The sequence below is a fragment of the Oxyura jamaicensis genome, chromosome Z (genome assembly GCF_011077185.1).
Source record: "Oxyura jamaicensis isolate SHBP4307 breed ruddy duck chromosome Z, BPBGC_Ojam_1.0, whole genome shotgun sequence".
Taxonomy (NCBI): domain Eukaryota; kingdom Metazoa; phylum Chordata; class Aves; order Anseriformes; family Anatidae; genus Oxyura; species Oxyura jamaicensis.
This window is the reverse complement of record NC_048926.1, coordinates 84,559-101,206: the sequence shown is the minus strand read 5'-3', so window position 1 is coordinate 101,206 and position 16,648 is coordinate 84,559. Positions and strand designations below refer to the sequence as shown.

Here is a 16,648-nt window from a genome sequence, read left to right as displayed (position 1 = left end):
CCCCGTGTCAGGGCAGCAGCCCCGTGTCGCGGCAGCAGCTGGGTCCGGACAGAGGGGCGCAGCCAGACGCGGCCGTCTCCTCCCCCCGAAGCGCTCCACCCGCCTCCCCTGCCCTTCGCCACTCGTGGCGCTGCCTCGGGCGGTGCGGCCGCCGCCGGTGCCCCTGCACGGGCGCGCTGCTGCCGCCACCACGGCCCCGGCCCCAGCCCCGGGGGGCGCTCGGTGCCCCGGCCTCGGGCAGGCGCGGGGCCGGCCCCGGCGGGACGGATGGCGGCGCACAGCGCTGCCCCCCGTTGTTTTTGCTTTATTTGTTTTGCGCTGTTTTGTTTTGCCGGAACCGCTCCGCTGCAGCCCCGAGGCTCCCGCGGCGCTCCCGGCACCGGCGGCCCCGCCCCGCCCGTCCGGCCGGGCCAGCCAATGAGCCGCGCCCACGCCTCCAGCGAGAGCTGCCCGGCACGTGCCTGACCGAAAAGCGCCGGCCTCCCGGGCCGCCGCCGCCGCGCCGCCGCCCCGCAGACGGGCCCGGGTCGCTCCGAGCGGCAGCGGGGTCGCGGATCCCCGCCGGTAGCTCTCCGGGCAGCAAACCGGCCGGGCACGTGCTGCGGCGGGACGCGAGGGTCCTCGCCTCTGGGGGGGGCTGTGCCGCGGTGCATTCTGGGAGTTGTAGTCCAAAACCGTCGCGGCGACACCGAGCGTGAGCGGGACGGGCGGCGGCGGAGAACTACAACTCCCGGGGAGCCCCTCGCTCGGGGCAGGCGGTAGTGCTGCGGGGCCGCGGCGGCGGTTGTGGCGGGCGGCGGAGCCGCCATGGACCTCTTCGGGGACCTGCGGCGCATGAACAAGCGGCAGGCGGGTGGCGGCGGGGGGCGGCGGGGCGAGGCGGGGGGCCCCGACTCAGCGGGCATCGCCAGGCGGAACAAGCCCAGCCCGTCTCAGGGCGGCCGGGTCTCGCCCCGGGGCCGCCGGCCTGGCTGCCCGCCGGGGCTGCGCGGTGCTGCCGGGGCGCCGCGCAAAGACGTGCCTGTTGTCTCTGCAGCTCTACTACCAGGTCCTGAACTTCGCCATGATCGTCTCCTCCGCCCTGATGATATGGAAAGGGCTGATCGTCGTCACTGGCAGCGAGAGCCCCATTGTGGTGGTGCTCAGGTGGGTGGAGGTGGAGGCGCTCCTGGCCAAGGCCGGCCTTGTCACAGCCCTCTGGCACCTTTCCGCGCCCTCTGGTTGCGTGTGGGGTTTTGAGCGTCACCTATGTAAAGAAGCCCACAAACGCTTGTTTTCTTGTACGTCTGTGTTCGTGTGCTGAGCAAAAGCTACTCGTCGTTGCGATCTATAGTTCAGTGAAGCTTATGGAAGCAGTAATTGAGTTAAGCCTTTGAAAAGCTACATTTGTTTCCTTAAAGTACACATCAACAACCCAAGATTGGTCATCTGTATTACTACCTAGGAATAGTACTCCTAGTTGTGATTCTAAAACTGAGTTCTGCTTTAATAGGAATATGTTATCCTCTGAAGCTTCTGTTGTCTGAAGAATTCAGTAAGCGTATTGCACTTTCTGAAGGCATTGAACAATTTCAGGTGTATTTGGTCATTCTTTTTTACCATTTGTGCATTTAAAATTGCATTACAGCTGTTTTTTTTAGTAAATTACACTTCTGCATGACTTGAATCACAATGCTAACTTAATTCTGGTACATAGAGACCCAGTCCTGGAGGCCCCTGAGTGCTGATCGAATGCACAAAGTTTAAACACATGTTAAAGGAAGATTCAGCCCTCTAGAAATTGAGTGTGCATCAGTAGGGAACATACACAGGAAATAACAGCATTTTGATGGGAGAAGTCTGTTAGTGCAGGTGGTAATGGGATTTGGAGTCCTACCTCACAGGATGTTACCAAAACCTACTGTGTCTGGCTTGGGAGAAAAGGCATGGACTTTTCTGGTCAGTAGTAGTAATCACTGGTGCATCTTTTGGCTAGTTGCTAATGGATTTGTCTTAAGCAGAATGGCTCATTTTGTTCCTTTGTGATAGCTACAATACTGTTACTTTTCTATAGAGCTTATTTGATTTATTTCTTTCACTGAGGCAGTAAGAACATCTTCTACAGGCTGCCTCAGCTTGGAGCTTAATGAGGTTTCGGTTGTGTGTTAAATGTCACTGTGATGATGCTGAATGGTGGAAGCTACAGATTTCAGTTAACATTGTGAGTTTATCTGTAATAATTAACTGCTCTCTGTATTCGTGGTTCTTCCTTTGTTTGCCATAATGCTAACATATTTTCTCTTTCTCTTTGTAGTGGCAGCATGGAACCAGCCTTTCACAGGGGAGACCTGTTGTTCTTAACAAATTTCCACGATGACCCAATCCGAGCCGGTGAAATAGTTGTTTTTAAAGTTGAAGGCAGAGACATTCCAATAGTTCACAGAGTAATCAAAATTCATGAAAAGTAATGCAACTTGGCATTTTCCTTGTTTCTAAATGTAGTTTCCTACACCATGCCTTTCACTTACATCTAAATATAGTTTCCTACGCCATGACTTTCACTTACATTACAATTAGGAAATATTCTGTGAAAAAAGGCAAGCAAGGATTTGCTCTAAGATGCAGCTTGTCTCTAGGATGTGATCTGCTTCTGCTCCCCATTCTGTGGCATGCTTCTTGAGACTCTGGCTCCTGTCCCTCAGCAAAGTTGGTCACATTCAAAGTAGGTAAACCTATGCCAGAGAGGAGTCCAGGAACACAAGCTGTACACGTCATTTTTTTTTTTTTTCCCATCAGTAGAAATGTGTGTGGGAGCAGACTGCACTGCATAGTGACTGTTGGGTCTTTGGTTATGAGAAATAGCTATTTCTCTGTGCAAATTGTGGAATGGAGGCAAAGACAGAATCAGAGCCATAGATAAGTCTGACAAGTACTTGACCTTTGCTATCTGAGGTTTTTCAGAAGACTGAGATTTGACTCAGTGAGAAAAGATTTCTATTTTTGTTTTAGTCACAACATCAACAACAATTCATGCATAAAAGCAACAGGCAGATTAGTTGTTTTTACCTTTATTGAATGCATCTGGTATGATAAACAGTCCTTTCCCAAATGTAGGAGGGACAGGTCTATTTCTACTGCACACTGAAAAGGTAGCGTGGAAGTGGCAGGTGCTGGTGTATTTGTTCCTCGGGAGGCCTGGGCTATGAACTGCAAGTCTTCGTCTTTCCGGTAGCATCTTGCCTCTGGTGCTTTTTCAAAACAAATACTTATATCCAAGAATTACCTCTTTTATTTTTTTTAATTCTTAATTTGTCTTCATAAAAACTCGTTACTTATTGATATCACTACTGGCAATTAGCATCTTTTTGAGAAAAATAATTTTGAAGACTGAAAGCCTACTAACTTTTGTTTGAATGGGAGTGTTGAACCGAAATCTTGCACATACATGCACGTGCATTATGCTTAAAAGGGAGCAAAACGTGGCAAGTTTTCTAACAGCAACGGTTAAATTATATCATGTTGAAAACAAAGTCCAAGATACTCTGTCCATTTGAAACAGTAGGGAAAGGCAGTTATTTGTGTTAAGGGTTTAAAACCTGTATTCCTACAAAAGGAATGAGCTGTGTAATGGCCAGGAGAAGTCAGGACATCAGCTCTGGCCGCAGGGGAGCAGCTAGGCTCTGGGCAGTAAGTACGTTTATTCTTGTGGGGGAAAGAGTGCCACCTACTGAAGCTGTTTGCATCACTTGGCTTTCCCCATACATGCCAGTAAAAACCCCACATATAATACTTTGTTCACCCAATGTTATTTCAAGGCTTGTTGCGTGTATTATTTCTTATCTGCCACTTTAACAAATAACAAAGATAAATGAAGTTTTGCCAGGAACTTGCTATATTGTTTAGCTAAACAATAAGTGACTTGAAAGTGTATTGCAGTGACAAAGTATTGGCAAAATATTTTGATGCAGATTTGCAGCTATGCTAAGGGGTCCTCAGTATTTACTTGCATCAAAACGAGGACAGGACTTTATTTTGATGAAAATACGATTACTAGAAGTTAAATATATAAAAGAGAAGTACTTAAAGCATTGTGTTGTTACACTCTTTTCTTTACTACAGGAAAATATGGGGGTATGTCTCATGTTTCATAAGCCTTGTGGTTGAAATTCAGTTAAATTCATTCTGCAGTGCGCGATGACTTCATGGGGTCTTACTCAACATTTTGTCATAAAAAGAAAAAAGCACAAGCCTTTTAACTTTTTGCACTGTTGAGATCTTTGATAAATAAAGTACTGTTTCTAGGTTTTTTGTTTGTTTATTTTATTTTTAGCTTAAAACTTCTGTTCTGTTGAAAATAGAGAGGATTTTGTTTTGTTTTGTTTCCCTCCAGATTGGCATATCCTGCTTTTGTTAAGGAAATTTAGTGCCGGTTCTGGACAGAAAATATCCAGATCATAATATCCTTTCATATTCATTGTGTAATTGCTTACATCAGATGACAGCCTAGGAAACATGTCTCCTGTTAAAATCTGTTGACTCTGTCAGTAGAGTCTGAAATGTTAATGATTTAATGGTGTTTGTTAAATAAGCAGGACAGGCAGGACTGGAAGTAAACATTGTTATCTAATCTTGTAGTACTTTTCATCTTCATTGTGCTTTGTAGATGTCAATTGTGGTTTTTAAATTAAGTGGTATTTACTTTATCACCTCGTTGCCTTCTAGAGAAAATGGAAACATCAAATTTCTGACCAAAGGTGATAATAATGAAGTTGATGATAGAGGCTTGTACAAAGAAGGTCAGAACTGGTTAGAGAAGAAAGATGTTGTTGGAAGAGCAAGAGGGTGAGTAATGCAAAGTCTGTTCTTTATAACTAAAATAGAAAAAAAAATTGAACTTAACATCAATTCTACTCTTGGATGTGGTGTGGTATTTATTGAATTTCATAAATAATATGGTAAGAAAACTATTTTACCTGGCAAAGTTGCATTGTGTAGTCTTCTCACTAACGTGGACTGGGAATATTTTTTTTTTTAAAAAAAAAAAAGGCGCACTTAACATAAGTAATTCACCAGTGAATAAAAATTAGCCAACCTATCCTTGCAGTTGTTAGAATTAATAAGAAATGTTTCCACATCTCATGGGAATCTTATGCAAAGTTTGAGTTTTTGTCCTCTTCCCCAGTTGAGATAAAAATTCAACTTCTTAAGATTTTTCACAAATAATCTAAATTTTTATCTATGAAATACACAGGCGCGCACACACGCACACATATATATATAAACACATGTATGTATGTATGTTGAGATATATAAACTTAATTCCCACCCCAGGTGGGCATTACTGACAAGTGTAAATGATGGTTTTACACACTTCTAATTTTGATCACTTTTGCTTAGAGCCTGTTGCAAAGCATTTTTTGGGCTAGGAGAATGTTAGTAATGCAACAAAAAGCTTGATGCGTGTTCTGCCATGTTCAGTGGGCGAAGATTAACAGCATGGGTCAACCCTAGTAGAAAGTAGGACTTTTTGTATTAGGTTGTATATCTGTGTATTTTCTTGCCTAATATAAGTGTTACATAAGCAGTCATAAATATAGTAACTTGCATGACAGTACAAAGTACTTTTCTGGAATAATATTTATTTGCTTGTTATGTTAATTTAAATGTTAATTTAAGTTCCATATTCATGTAAAACTCAGTTTTAGATCACATGGCTTTTATACCTTCAGAACAACTGAAAAGCTGATTCTGATGTGTTGCAGGATGTTAGGCTTTTGCTAGTACCCCTCATTTTGGTGATACTTTCCATTTTTGGGGTGCATGTGTACTTTTAATGCTATGAATAATATTCAGCAAGTTGAAGCATTTACGTGATGGAAGGAGTAGGGAGTCAGAAATCTTGCTCCCAAATTTGCATTATCAAACACATGCTGTCCTTAAAGCCCTTGTTATCTGTCTGAATGTTCTTGTTTTCTCTGAAATCCATTATCTACATTTTTCAAGACTGAGTAACATTGAAACGTGTCCATTTAACTTTTGAGGGTTAATTTTACATTCATCTGTTTTGTCAATTACAGATTTTTGCCCTATGTTGGTATGGTAACTATAATAATGAATGACTACCCAAAATTTAAGGTATGTATACAAAGACTTTGAATACTTAAATCTAAAACTATAAAATAGCAAATACAGGTAATATGAAAAGAATCGTGATACATGCTAATAAATCTTTGTTGTTAGCTAATACGAAATTAGTGTTCTCATGCTTTCTTATTTTAGCTTGACTGTTACCCAGTAGAACTGACTATTTTTAATCATTTGAAAACCATGTATAGAATGTAATGAGTTAAGCACATACAGTTGTGATGCCTGTTTATAAAGAATACGATCACACCAAAATACTGCTGTAATTCTAGGGGAACACAACTCAGTAACTGTGTACTCATCTAGAAGGTGTAGAGGGCATGTTTCAAACAATTTGTGATTTCAAAGCTTCTCTTAAAAAAAATTGTAATCAGTCTTCATTCTTTTTCTTCTGCAGTATGCTCTTCTGGCAGTAATGGGAGCTTATGTACTACTGAAACGGGAATCCTGAAGGACGGAAATGGGAAAAAAAAAATCACTTTTCCCAGAACAAAGTACGAAATTAAATATACAGGAGAAAAAGCATAATATATTTCAGATGTTTTAATTTCTGTATACTGTTACAAAGCTGTGCAAACTCTTGTCCTGTCTAAATAAACTGTGTAATTAAAGGTATTGGCTGTTGGTTAATTATATAATGGCAAATTTACCGTCTGAAATAAATACCGCTTTGTTAGCCTTTTGCAAAAGGGAGACACTGACTGTCATGCTAGAGTAGCTTATGGCACTTCTTAATATGCTGTAGAATACACTGATCTCTCTTTGGTTTGATGAAGGCTCTTTTTTAAAGTGGTACTGCAACTGAACCTACTTTGTCCTTCCTGGGTGTTCAGTTATTTTGCTTGATTATTTTTGATCTCTGTCAACTCATTCTCTTTTCACAATCTTGCGAATTATTTTTTCAGCATCAATAAAGGCATAGCATATGGGTTGGAACAGGTGGTGAGTTGTAGGAGGTTAGTCACACTTATGCCTGAAGAAATTTGTCTAGATATGGTCTGAAGGGGAGGGAAATGAGAAATGGGCTTTCATTGTGATTAAGAATTGAGAAGTGGAAATGTAGGTTTCTTCTGTTTGTTTGTGTTTTATGTTTTGTTTTGTGAATGTGAAACTTGCTCCTTCATGGGCTAGAGACAAAAACAATTAATGGCTGGATTTTTAGGGACTCTACATGATTCTAGAATTCAGGGTATTAACCTTTCTGCCTTTACATTCCTGTCCGTAAGACCAAGCTAACAAAAAAATCTTTGTGGGGATTTATTAATGCTTATGGATTACTAAATGAGAAGCACAGTTGTGTGCTTCAGAAATATTACCAAGGGAAAAACATAACCCAAATTCCTGTTTTGAGGATGTATTGTTCTCTCCTGTCTTATGACACCTGAAGACTGAGAACATAAAATTATTTTTTTACATTTTAAAATTTACCTGATAACCATCTTACATGAAGTTGTGGATCTTTCTCTTCTTGGATTCAAATGTCAATTTTGTACCATCATCAAAGCAAAACTTGTTTTCTTTACTTGCTTTGTTTTTGTTTCTTTGATAAGGAACAGCGTGATGCTTTTTTTCCTATGGAGTTTTGTTTCTTCTGTAATCCCTCACCTCTACAAAAATATGCCATTATACAATAATGGCACCCCTTCTGTTGTAACTGCCAGTGCTGAAAGGCAGGTAACTGCTGAATTTTTCCAAGTAATATTACTTCTTTTGTGTCCTACTAAGCAGTTTTCACAACAAACTGTATGACAACAAAAATGACTTATTTTGTATCAATTTGTGTAGAAATAAAATCGAGTATAATAAATAATATGTCAGAATAATTTAGGTATTCTTAAGGCAGTCTTTCTGGAAGTGTACCATCCCAGTTAAGAAAAAATGATTTAATTTTTGGAGGCAGTGTATGGGTAGTAAGTCCTGTTCCCCTAGACCAGTGTTCCTGAAATTAGAATTTATTCCCACTCCAATACAATTTCAGTCAATTCTACCTTTGAGAGTGGGATTCTAGACATACTCTTAATAATGGGCCACATTTTTTTTTTTTTTTTTTTTTTTTTAATAAAGTGGTTTGGGCTGGAAGGGACCTTGAAGCCTGTTGTGTTCCAACCCCCTGCCATGGGGCAGGGACACCTCCTGGTGTCCCTGGAGCCTTCTCTTCTCGAGGCTGACCACCCCTGGCTCCCTCAGCCTGTCTTTGTAGGATAGGTGCTCCAGCCCCTTGATTGCATTTGTGGCCTCTGGTCTTGCTCTAACAAGCCCATGTCCTTCTCCTGCTGGGGGCCCAGAGCTGAGCGCAGTGCTCCAGCTGGGGTCTGAAGAGAGCAGAGCAGAGAGGGAGAATCCCCTCCCTTGTCCTGCTGGCCATGCTGCTTCGTATACAGCCCAGGATATAGTTTGCTTTCTGGGCTACAAACGCATGTCGCTGGCTGAATCTTATATTGATTTCCTTTTGAAGTTTTCTTATTTCCTATGCTTGACAGTGTAGGAAAGAGGTATCTAATGCTGACTACTTCTGTCTCCTTGCTTTACCAGTTCGTTGAGGTGTCTGAGAATTCAAGACCAGAATAGCTGTCATAAAATGAAGTGAGGCCTTATGGTTTACCATTTGGACATAGGAGGTTAAAGAGCTAGTATGTGAGGAACTGTGTGGAGCCTGTCTCTCCAGCTACATCTGTAGGTGGGAGCATTACTACCTGCAAAGCTGGAGAGCTGCAGGACAACATGGTTGCATATTCATCATTTTCTGCATTAGAAGGAAAAAAGCACTGAACATATTAATCTATGGTTGTACAGAACCATATACAAAAGCTTCACTTCCAGCTTTAAAAGCTTCCCTTTTCTGTGGATAAACTGTATTCGTTTGTTAACTGGTGCCTCTTTAATCAGGCCTATTGTGTTGGCCTCCTGTCCTGGCCAACTGGGTTGAGCTGCTCTTGATTCTGTTTTTGTCCTGCTTTTCCACTACTGTCTGAGCCGCTTTAAGCCAACCATTTACGTCTCTGATAATCTAGTTAGAGAATACTGCTCATTAATTTCCTTAGATTAGAAGTCAGGGAAGGAGCACAAAAAGTTTTCCAAGAATCTAAATTTCTGATGGAAAGCCTTTCATTTAGCTCAATAAATGTAACAAATACTTTAGTTCTTAGGTTGATAGCAATGATAAATGAGCTGCAATGGTGAAATGCTTATCGGGTGAATGGTTCCTTTCTGCTGTGAGTGTATTGCACTGTACAATGTTTGAATAATTTAAAGTCTCTTAAGTATTAGTGTCTGCAGTGGAGAGAATGCAGTTTGCTGTTGGATACATTTCATAACTGGATGTTGCAAGCTTTTCCTACTAGTCTTGCTGAGAACAAGTTTGACAATGACTTTACGTGCTGCAGCTGGACTCATTTTCCATGTTCCTGTTGCTGAGCGGAAGCAATCCTACTGCAGGTCACATGGAAACATCTGCATCAGCTCTCGTGTTCAGTGGAGCCAATGCAACGTGCAAACCCAGGATGAAGTTAGCTCTCCGCTGGAAAACAAACAGGAGAAATATAAAAAAAACACAAAGGAGGAGGAGCAGGTTTAGCTTTTGGGAACAGTGAGCTGCTAGATTTTCCCAGCTGTAAGTATGTTTTTCACTGCTGTGCTTCAAAACCAAATATGCTCTTGCTCTAAGAATGCATTTGTATTTGCTTTGAGAAACCACTAATGGAGCAGGCTTCTAAGGAACACCAGAGAAGTAGTGGAAGTAGTACAATGTACTATGGCGCTGGGAAGTCAAACCGTGTAGCATGTGCACCGTTTGATTAAGAATTCTCCAACAGCAGCAGGAAATGAACATTAATACTTTGAGATTGATCAGACTGTGGCTGAGCTGATGCTGTGAAAGCCCCACTTGACCCAGTCTCTGCCCATAACCCACTGCGTGTTGCTGAGCAGCAGCTGTCATAGCTGCTGCGTGTGGTTTGCATTGCACTGTCCAGTGGCAACAGTCCTGCAGCCTAAGGCTTCCTGAAAACACTAGCTAGCCTGAGTAGAGAGGATCCTCCATGCCTGGGGTGGGTGGATAGGAGAAAAGAAATGTGATTAGATAAATCATGTGTAAAGCCAGAAGGCACAAAATTCTAAGGACACCACCTGAACCCTTCTTGATTGCTCTCCTCGTTCCCAGCCCACTTTCTTCAGTTAGCATTTCCCTAGCATGTCACTGAAATTCTAGTTTGTGGCAGTGAACTGGCATGAAACAAAACTATCCAAGGGTTTAGGATGTCTTCCAGGTCATAAACCATAGATAGCTAAGTTAGGTCTTTTGAGCTGTAATCATAACACTTCTGTAAACTGTAGAGCGTGAAGTCTTTATCTCAGTGGAGAGGAAATGATGTTGTATATTAAGCTTGGTTAATCACATCTCTTTTTCTCAGAGAAAAAAAATGCAAATTATGCAGCACATGATTTTTACAGGAGAAGTGCTTTGCAGTTCTGCATAATGTGAATAGCCTAGCTTTTTAAGATGTTTGTCTTATTTTGAACATCAATGCTGCTGACAGGATTTATCACTCAGAAAGAAATGCTTTCAGCACTCACCTCTTAACATATCGGAAAAGATGATTCAGATTTTTTCCTGCCTTTTCCGTTAATCACACATTTTTCCACATCTTTTCCACATTTTTTGTCTGACTGACTTAAGAGACCCAGGCCCATCACTTATAGTTCCTTGAAAGGCAAAAGAGAGAGAAGGCACAAGCATCCACAGCCAGCTGTATGTCTGTCCTGAAATGACTTTTAGTCCTCATTTAGTCCTACCCGGGGGGAGAAGCATTGGCACCCAGAAACACTTCCCTGTCCGGCTGCGGGGGGCCTGGCACCAAGTGCTCAGTGCCAGCAAGATGTACACCCCTTAGGCTGATTTCCACAGGAATTCAGGTGTCAACAGCTGTGGATAAGTATGTTTTCTGAAGCCAGAAGGTAGGCTGCACACCTAATTTCCATTCATTTCTATGGAGCTGCCTTAGCACTTCACAGTACCCTGGTAAGGAGCCTTCTGAAGCTGGAAGCCTGAAATATTTCAGTTTTAAAAAGAAATGAAAAAACAAGTTTTGCTATGTTTAATTTGACCTCTGGTATATCTTGGCCACAGTATTTCATACAGCTTCTACCAGCCCCAACATTCAGGTTTACCTGTAGCCTGTGCTGGTAGAGATAAAATGTGTGTGGAGTAAATGCAGTGAGAACTCCAGTTCAAGCCTTGTTAGCAAGTCATTTCTCTCTCTGTTTGATCAAGATAGCAAGCAACAGTGATGAAAACAACATTTTCACTTGTGTGTGTGGATTTTATCAGTGTTTCTTTGAACGTCTTATGGGCCTAAAGCAAACAAAACGTAAGCCACATAAATAACAAAAAATTCAATATGTTTCCCTGCTACACAGCTTGGCTTAAATAAGTATAGTCCATCTCTTTTGTCACTATTTATGCTTCAGTACATCACTTTTGTACATGGAACCAACTCTGCTTCTCTATCATTTGTGTGTGACTATGCTATCAGCAGAAATTACAAACACATATGGTGTGTACATGTGGTCCTTATCTATAGGTAGATCTATGAAAACCTGATGTGGATGTGGCACCATCTCAATTCTGAAGCTGTTTGCAATATGTCTGGATTTGAGTTTTACCAAAAAAAAAAAAAAAAAAAAAAAAGCCATTATGGACAAAGCTCCATTCCATTTCTTTTGTAATTATGTTAGGACATCTGTTTCCAGCATGGTGAAGGTCACGTTTGTGGGAAGGAAAGGAAAAGGGGAGTGGGAAAGGGAAGGGGAAAGAGCAGGAGAAGGGGAAAGAGAAGGAGAAAGAAGGAGAAAGAAGGAGGAGTCCCACCTGGGTTTTCGCTGTTTGTCAGGCAGGGCACCCAGTATGGCCCTCTTCAGGGAGACCTGAAGCCTTGGTTCACTGCCCTGGCTAGGGCCATGCTCCAAGAGTCACAGCACAGCTGGGGCTGTGTTTGGTTGCCTGAAGGTAGCCCAAGGGGCTAGGGGCTGGCTATGCTGGCCCCTGCTTCCAAGAAACATCCACCTATTTGCCAGCTGCTTAGTGAAGTGCTGTTTTCCTGCTTTGCTTCTTGTGTCTGGAGTTTGGGGCCTCCTCATAGCCTTGTGGCTTGCAAATGCCTGTCCCTTCTGTCACCTATGCTTGGTCTGCGCTTCATCTAATAGCTATCTAGACTTCTGTCATGCAGTTTACTCAGCTCAATATTCTCAAACATGTATTAGGTTTATAAATCCAGCTTTTGGCTCTAAATATGGAAGAAAGTTGATATTTGGGAAATAAAACTTGTAGTTTTATATTTCCATGGTACTTATTTTCCACAGATTTAGTTGCAAATTGACAAATTGGCAGATGAGTCACCTGCTGGGTTGCTGCATAGCTCAGTCACAGCTGGTGTGGAAGTCCTGCTGAAACAGCTCAGCCTGCACGGGGAGAAGGTCCCTAACCTGCTCCCATGCCCTTCTCTAGACAGAGGTCCTTGCATGTTCACAGGGCTCGCAGCTGTGCCACCTCCTCCAGCTTTCCCAGTGGCCCATCAGGGTCTGCCCCCCCCCCCTCCAGGCCCAGGCACACGGGCTGGCAAGCCCCGGCACCTCTGTGCACCAGCTCAGGCTGCCAATGACCTGTCCCAGCCCTGCATGCCCGCAGCTCACATCCCATTGCTCTGTGCTCCCCCAGACTCCCAGCACAGCTGTGTGGCTTGAAGCATTTGGTCTTCTCTGGGAAGGCTCAGCTGAGACTGCCTGCATCTGGCCAACAGCAGTTCCCAAGAATGTAGAAACAAATTCTTCCCACTTGGGCTCTCAAAATATTGAGCCCCTTCACTACACACACACACACACACACACACACACACACACACACAAAAAAAAAAAAAAAAAAAAGACTAGAAGGGATGGTTAACACAACACTGACACACACTAAATATGCAATAAGCCATCACCTTAGTTAAGCCTCAACTGTCGAGGTCTATGACTTCCTAAAATGAGGTACAAACGATGCCAAATATCTTAAACTGTGCCTTATTAAATAAATGCTTAACATTTCATGTTGTTCCTCCTCTGCAAAGTTGTGAAGCTCCTTTCTGAAAAAATGTCTGCAGTTCTTCAGGGAACTGTTGCTGCAGAGAGTCAGTGCTCAGGTTGTTTGCAGAACGCTTGCCCTCAGTACAGGTTTGGAGCACTGAAGACTAGTCCATTCAGCATCTTCAACATTTACAAAGTATTCCTTAGTGATCGTGCCCTATTATTACATTGCTGATATGTTTAAACCATTGTTTGCTCTGTACATATGTCATAGCTATCTGTAACGTCAGAATCACTACAAAGAAAACGATGAAAGGTACATCATTTTTCTTTTATCCCTATTTATTTCCATAAAAACTGCCTTGTTGATAGAACAATCATATTTATCTAAAATGTGAAGGAAACAAAATAAACAGTGCTATTGTGATACCAGCATTTAAAGCCCATTACTGTTTTCTGCCAAGAAGTGCAACAGTAGTTCATTTTGCCACAGGGAAAGATACATGGCAAGTAGAAAGCTATCTGAAAATACAGGAAGCTTTTTCTTGAAGTTCAACCACGAATTTCATAGAATCATGGAATCATAGAATTGCTTGGGTTGGAATGATCATCTAACTCCAACCCCATCGCCACCATAGGCAGGGACGCCACCCACTAGATCAGGTTGGTCAAGACCCCATCCAGCCTGGCCTTGAACACCTCTAGGGATGGGGCATCCACAATTTATGTTATTGTGTTATTATGTTATGGGAATTTATGTTATTGGATTTCTTCTTTAAGAAAGAAAGGTTGTCTTGTATGAACAAGTCACTTAAACTGATTGCATACGTTTAGTGTACTTATATCCTTTCCTGTTGTGGGGGTTCCAGTACATTATTTCTGTATATATATATATATATATATATATATAAAGATATATATATTCCTGAAGAGGTTAATAGAAAAAAATAAGAATTAGGATAAATCCATGTTACTTTTTTATCCCTATGAGGAAGCAAACAAAAACATGCTTGTAATGCACAAGCATGTCAAAGCAGTGGGCCAGCCCTGTCACTGGGCTGAGTGGTGGCAATGAGGCCAGGGAAGAGGGCTCGTCCCTGGGCCCATCCCCGCAGCCCTGGCACCTGGTCCTCAGCCTGCACCTGGTCCAAGCTGCGACCCAAGGACAAGCCCTGCCATGGCGATTGGACTCAGAGCACATCCCAAGACCTCACCCTTGGCTGCTGCTCTGCTGCCAGTGAGGCGTAGGCAGGGCACGTGGCTGTGCCTCACGCCCCTGCTGCCCTGGCACCTCGGCTCCTGGACGCACTTATCAGGGGCTGGGCCAGGCTGGCAGTGTGTGGCCTGCCGGTGGCAACGCACCACCCCGCGCTCCACTGCCTGGCTTCTTGCCATCGTGGTGGAGGTGCTCCCAGCCACCACGGGGCCTAAGATGCCCCTCTTGCCTGCTTTCTGCATTTGCAGATGGGAATTATTCAGCATCCTTGCTGTGCTTTGGTTTAGTTTTAAATGTAAGCTTGGGTTTTATGTCCTAAAGATTGGTTTTTTCTGCTTGAGAGCAAGCGGTTTCCCAGGTTAGCCCATGTGGACGCGGCAGTGCCAGCAGCCGACCGTTGCCCTGCCGATATTGGGCCCTTGCCCTGCGGGGCCACGCCATGGGGGGCTGTGCTGCACCACGCTGTGCTCACAGGCCTGGGGGCTGTGGGGCAGGAAGGCCAGGGCAGCCGGGAGCCCACTGGGACCCTGGCACAGTGGCTCCAGAGCAGCAGGCAGGGAGGCAAGGACAGCTGGAGGGCTTCCAGTACGGCCACTGCGGCTTAGGGAAGCCAAACATTTTGCTTTGCTTTCTTCTGAAAATAGACAGTTTTCTGAATTTTCCATTTCCTGTCTTGAATTGCGACAAACAATTAGAATTTCCCACGGGTGGCAATGCTGTGGCTGATCATCTGTTGCTCAGCACAGAGCACGTGTTTTCCATAGCTGTGCCACAGGCTGCGCAGTGAAACTCCTGATTGAGGCATGGAAATACTATTGTAAATTAAACAAGAATGTATAATTAATAACCAAAATAAAAGAATGAATCGCATGAAGCAGTAAAAGGAGATGCAATGAACTAAGACTAAACAAGGGAACAATTTAGCTCATACAGTAGGCCACACAATTGACTTCAAAAGTGATTGTACTAGATAATTTGCCCACTAATTATGTTAGTTTACACCCACGGTAGTTTCCATTAGGGAAGAACTATGGGTATAGTTCAGTTCCAGTTTAGTAGGGTCAGCTGAAGGACCTGGCAAGTCCTTGCGGTCAGCTCTGTTAACTGTATCCTGACACATTTCTCTAGACACTAAACCAGCACACAAACTGTGCCAATTCCACAAGACTACATCCCTGTGTCTGTTCTCTTCTGGGACAAACAGCACATCAGGACTCCACATGCCTCTACTACTCATCCACCTTCCCTCCACCAAATCTACGTACCTGAAGCTGAGTACGCACTTAACTGTTCCAGTTCTTCATGGCCTCCACAGTCCTCTGTTGACTCCTTCAGCGACTCACCCACCCTTTCCTCTTCAGCATCTCTTCAGGATGAACATCCTTTCACCCAATAAATACCAGGAAGTCGTCCAGTTCCGGGTGCCTCAGAGTTCTGGGAAGTTTTCTCTCTGCAAGGCAAGAAGAAAGTCCTGCGAGTCATATTCATAAACACCTGTGACAGTAAATTCATGCAGTGCTGAAAATTAAAAGGAACACTTTGCCCAAGATCTTATCTCTCAATTAACTTAAAATGATGCTGTCCTTTGCGTTTTGTCATTTTACAATGGTTTCTCTGCCTCAAAAAAAAATGTTGGAGCAACTTTTTCCCGTAAACTCTTCCGAAAGCTTGTCAGTTCTGGGGACATTGTCATGCTTTCTGTATGCAGGCAGATTCATTTGGACCTTAGAGTCCTTCCAAAAAGCATTTGTGTAACAGAGAGGGAAGGCAGACACCTTGGCTCCCGCGTCCTGCAGCCTGGCCTGGCAGCGTGAGAGCATCCCCCCGGGCAGAGCCGGGCGCCTGCACCGCGCTCCCTCGCCCAGCTCCTCCGCTCCCTCCGCTCCCGCCGCGGCCCCGCCGGGCTGCCCGGCACAGGGCACCCGGCCCGCCCGGCCCGTCCGCGGCCGCCGCAGGGCAGCACACCCGCTGGGCGAAGGGGGCCGAGGGGAACACAACCTTTTCAGAAGTTGCTGGCTTGCAAACGCTGGCTTGCAAACGCAAATTACGAGCGAAATTGCCGACGCTCTCCGCAAGCACTGGACCCCCCGGCGCCCCCGAGAGCGACCGGGACGGGGCGAGCGGCCCCGGGGCAGCCGGTGGAGGGGCGCCGGGGTTCCGGCGGCGGCGGCTGGGGTGGGCGGCCCGACGGGGCGGCCGCAGAGCCCCGGGAGCGGCGCCCCCTCGCCTCCCCCCGCCGGAGCGGGGGGG

General features: G+C 44.4%; 1 protein-coding gene and 1 long non-coding RNA gene across 3 annotated transcripts in view; one reads left to right on the top strand and one right to left on the bottom strand.

Moving 5' to 3' along the window:
- The first annotated feature begins 698 nt into the window (after positions 1–698).
- On the top strand, positions 699–6,735 carry SEC11C (SEC11 homolog C, signal peptidase complex subunit). 2 transcript variants are annotated; one of them, XM_035310382.1, is made up of 6 exons: positions 700–849; positions 1,037–1,146; positions 2,294–2,443; positions 4,702–4,821; positions 6,057–6,114; positions 6,521–6,735. In XM_035310382.1, exons 1-6 carry the CDS (start codon positions 808–810, stop codon positions 6,572–6,574), a joined length of 534 nt encoding a protein of 177 aa, XP_035166273.1. In that variant the 5' UTR covers positions 700–807; the 3' UTR covers positions 6,575–6,735. The 2 variants fall into 2 exon arrangements, with proteins under 2 accessions (XP_035166274.1, XP_035166273.1); XM_035310383.1 differs by lacking the exon at positions 2,294–2,443 and having other exon boundaries at positions 699–849.
- Positions 6,736–14,742: 8,007 nt separating this feature from the next.
- The window catches only part of LOC118155959, an 8,716-nt gene continuing 6,810 nt past the window's right edge, over positions 14,743–16,648 (bottom strand). Inside the window, exons 2-3 of the long non-coding RNA XR_004746080.1 lie at positions 15,664–15,848; positions 14,743–15,210 (exon numbers count right to left, since the gene is read on the bottom strand). This is a non-coding gene — a long non-coding RNA (uncharacterized LOC118155959). The remainder of the gene's footprint in view (positions 15,211–15,663; positions 15,849–16,648) is intronic.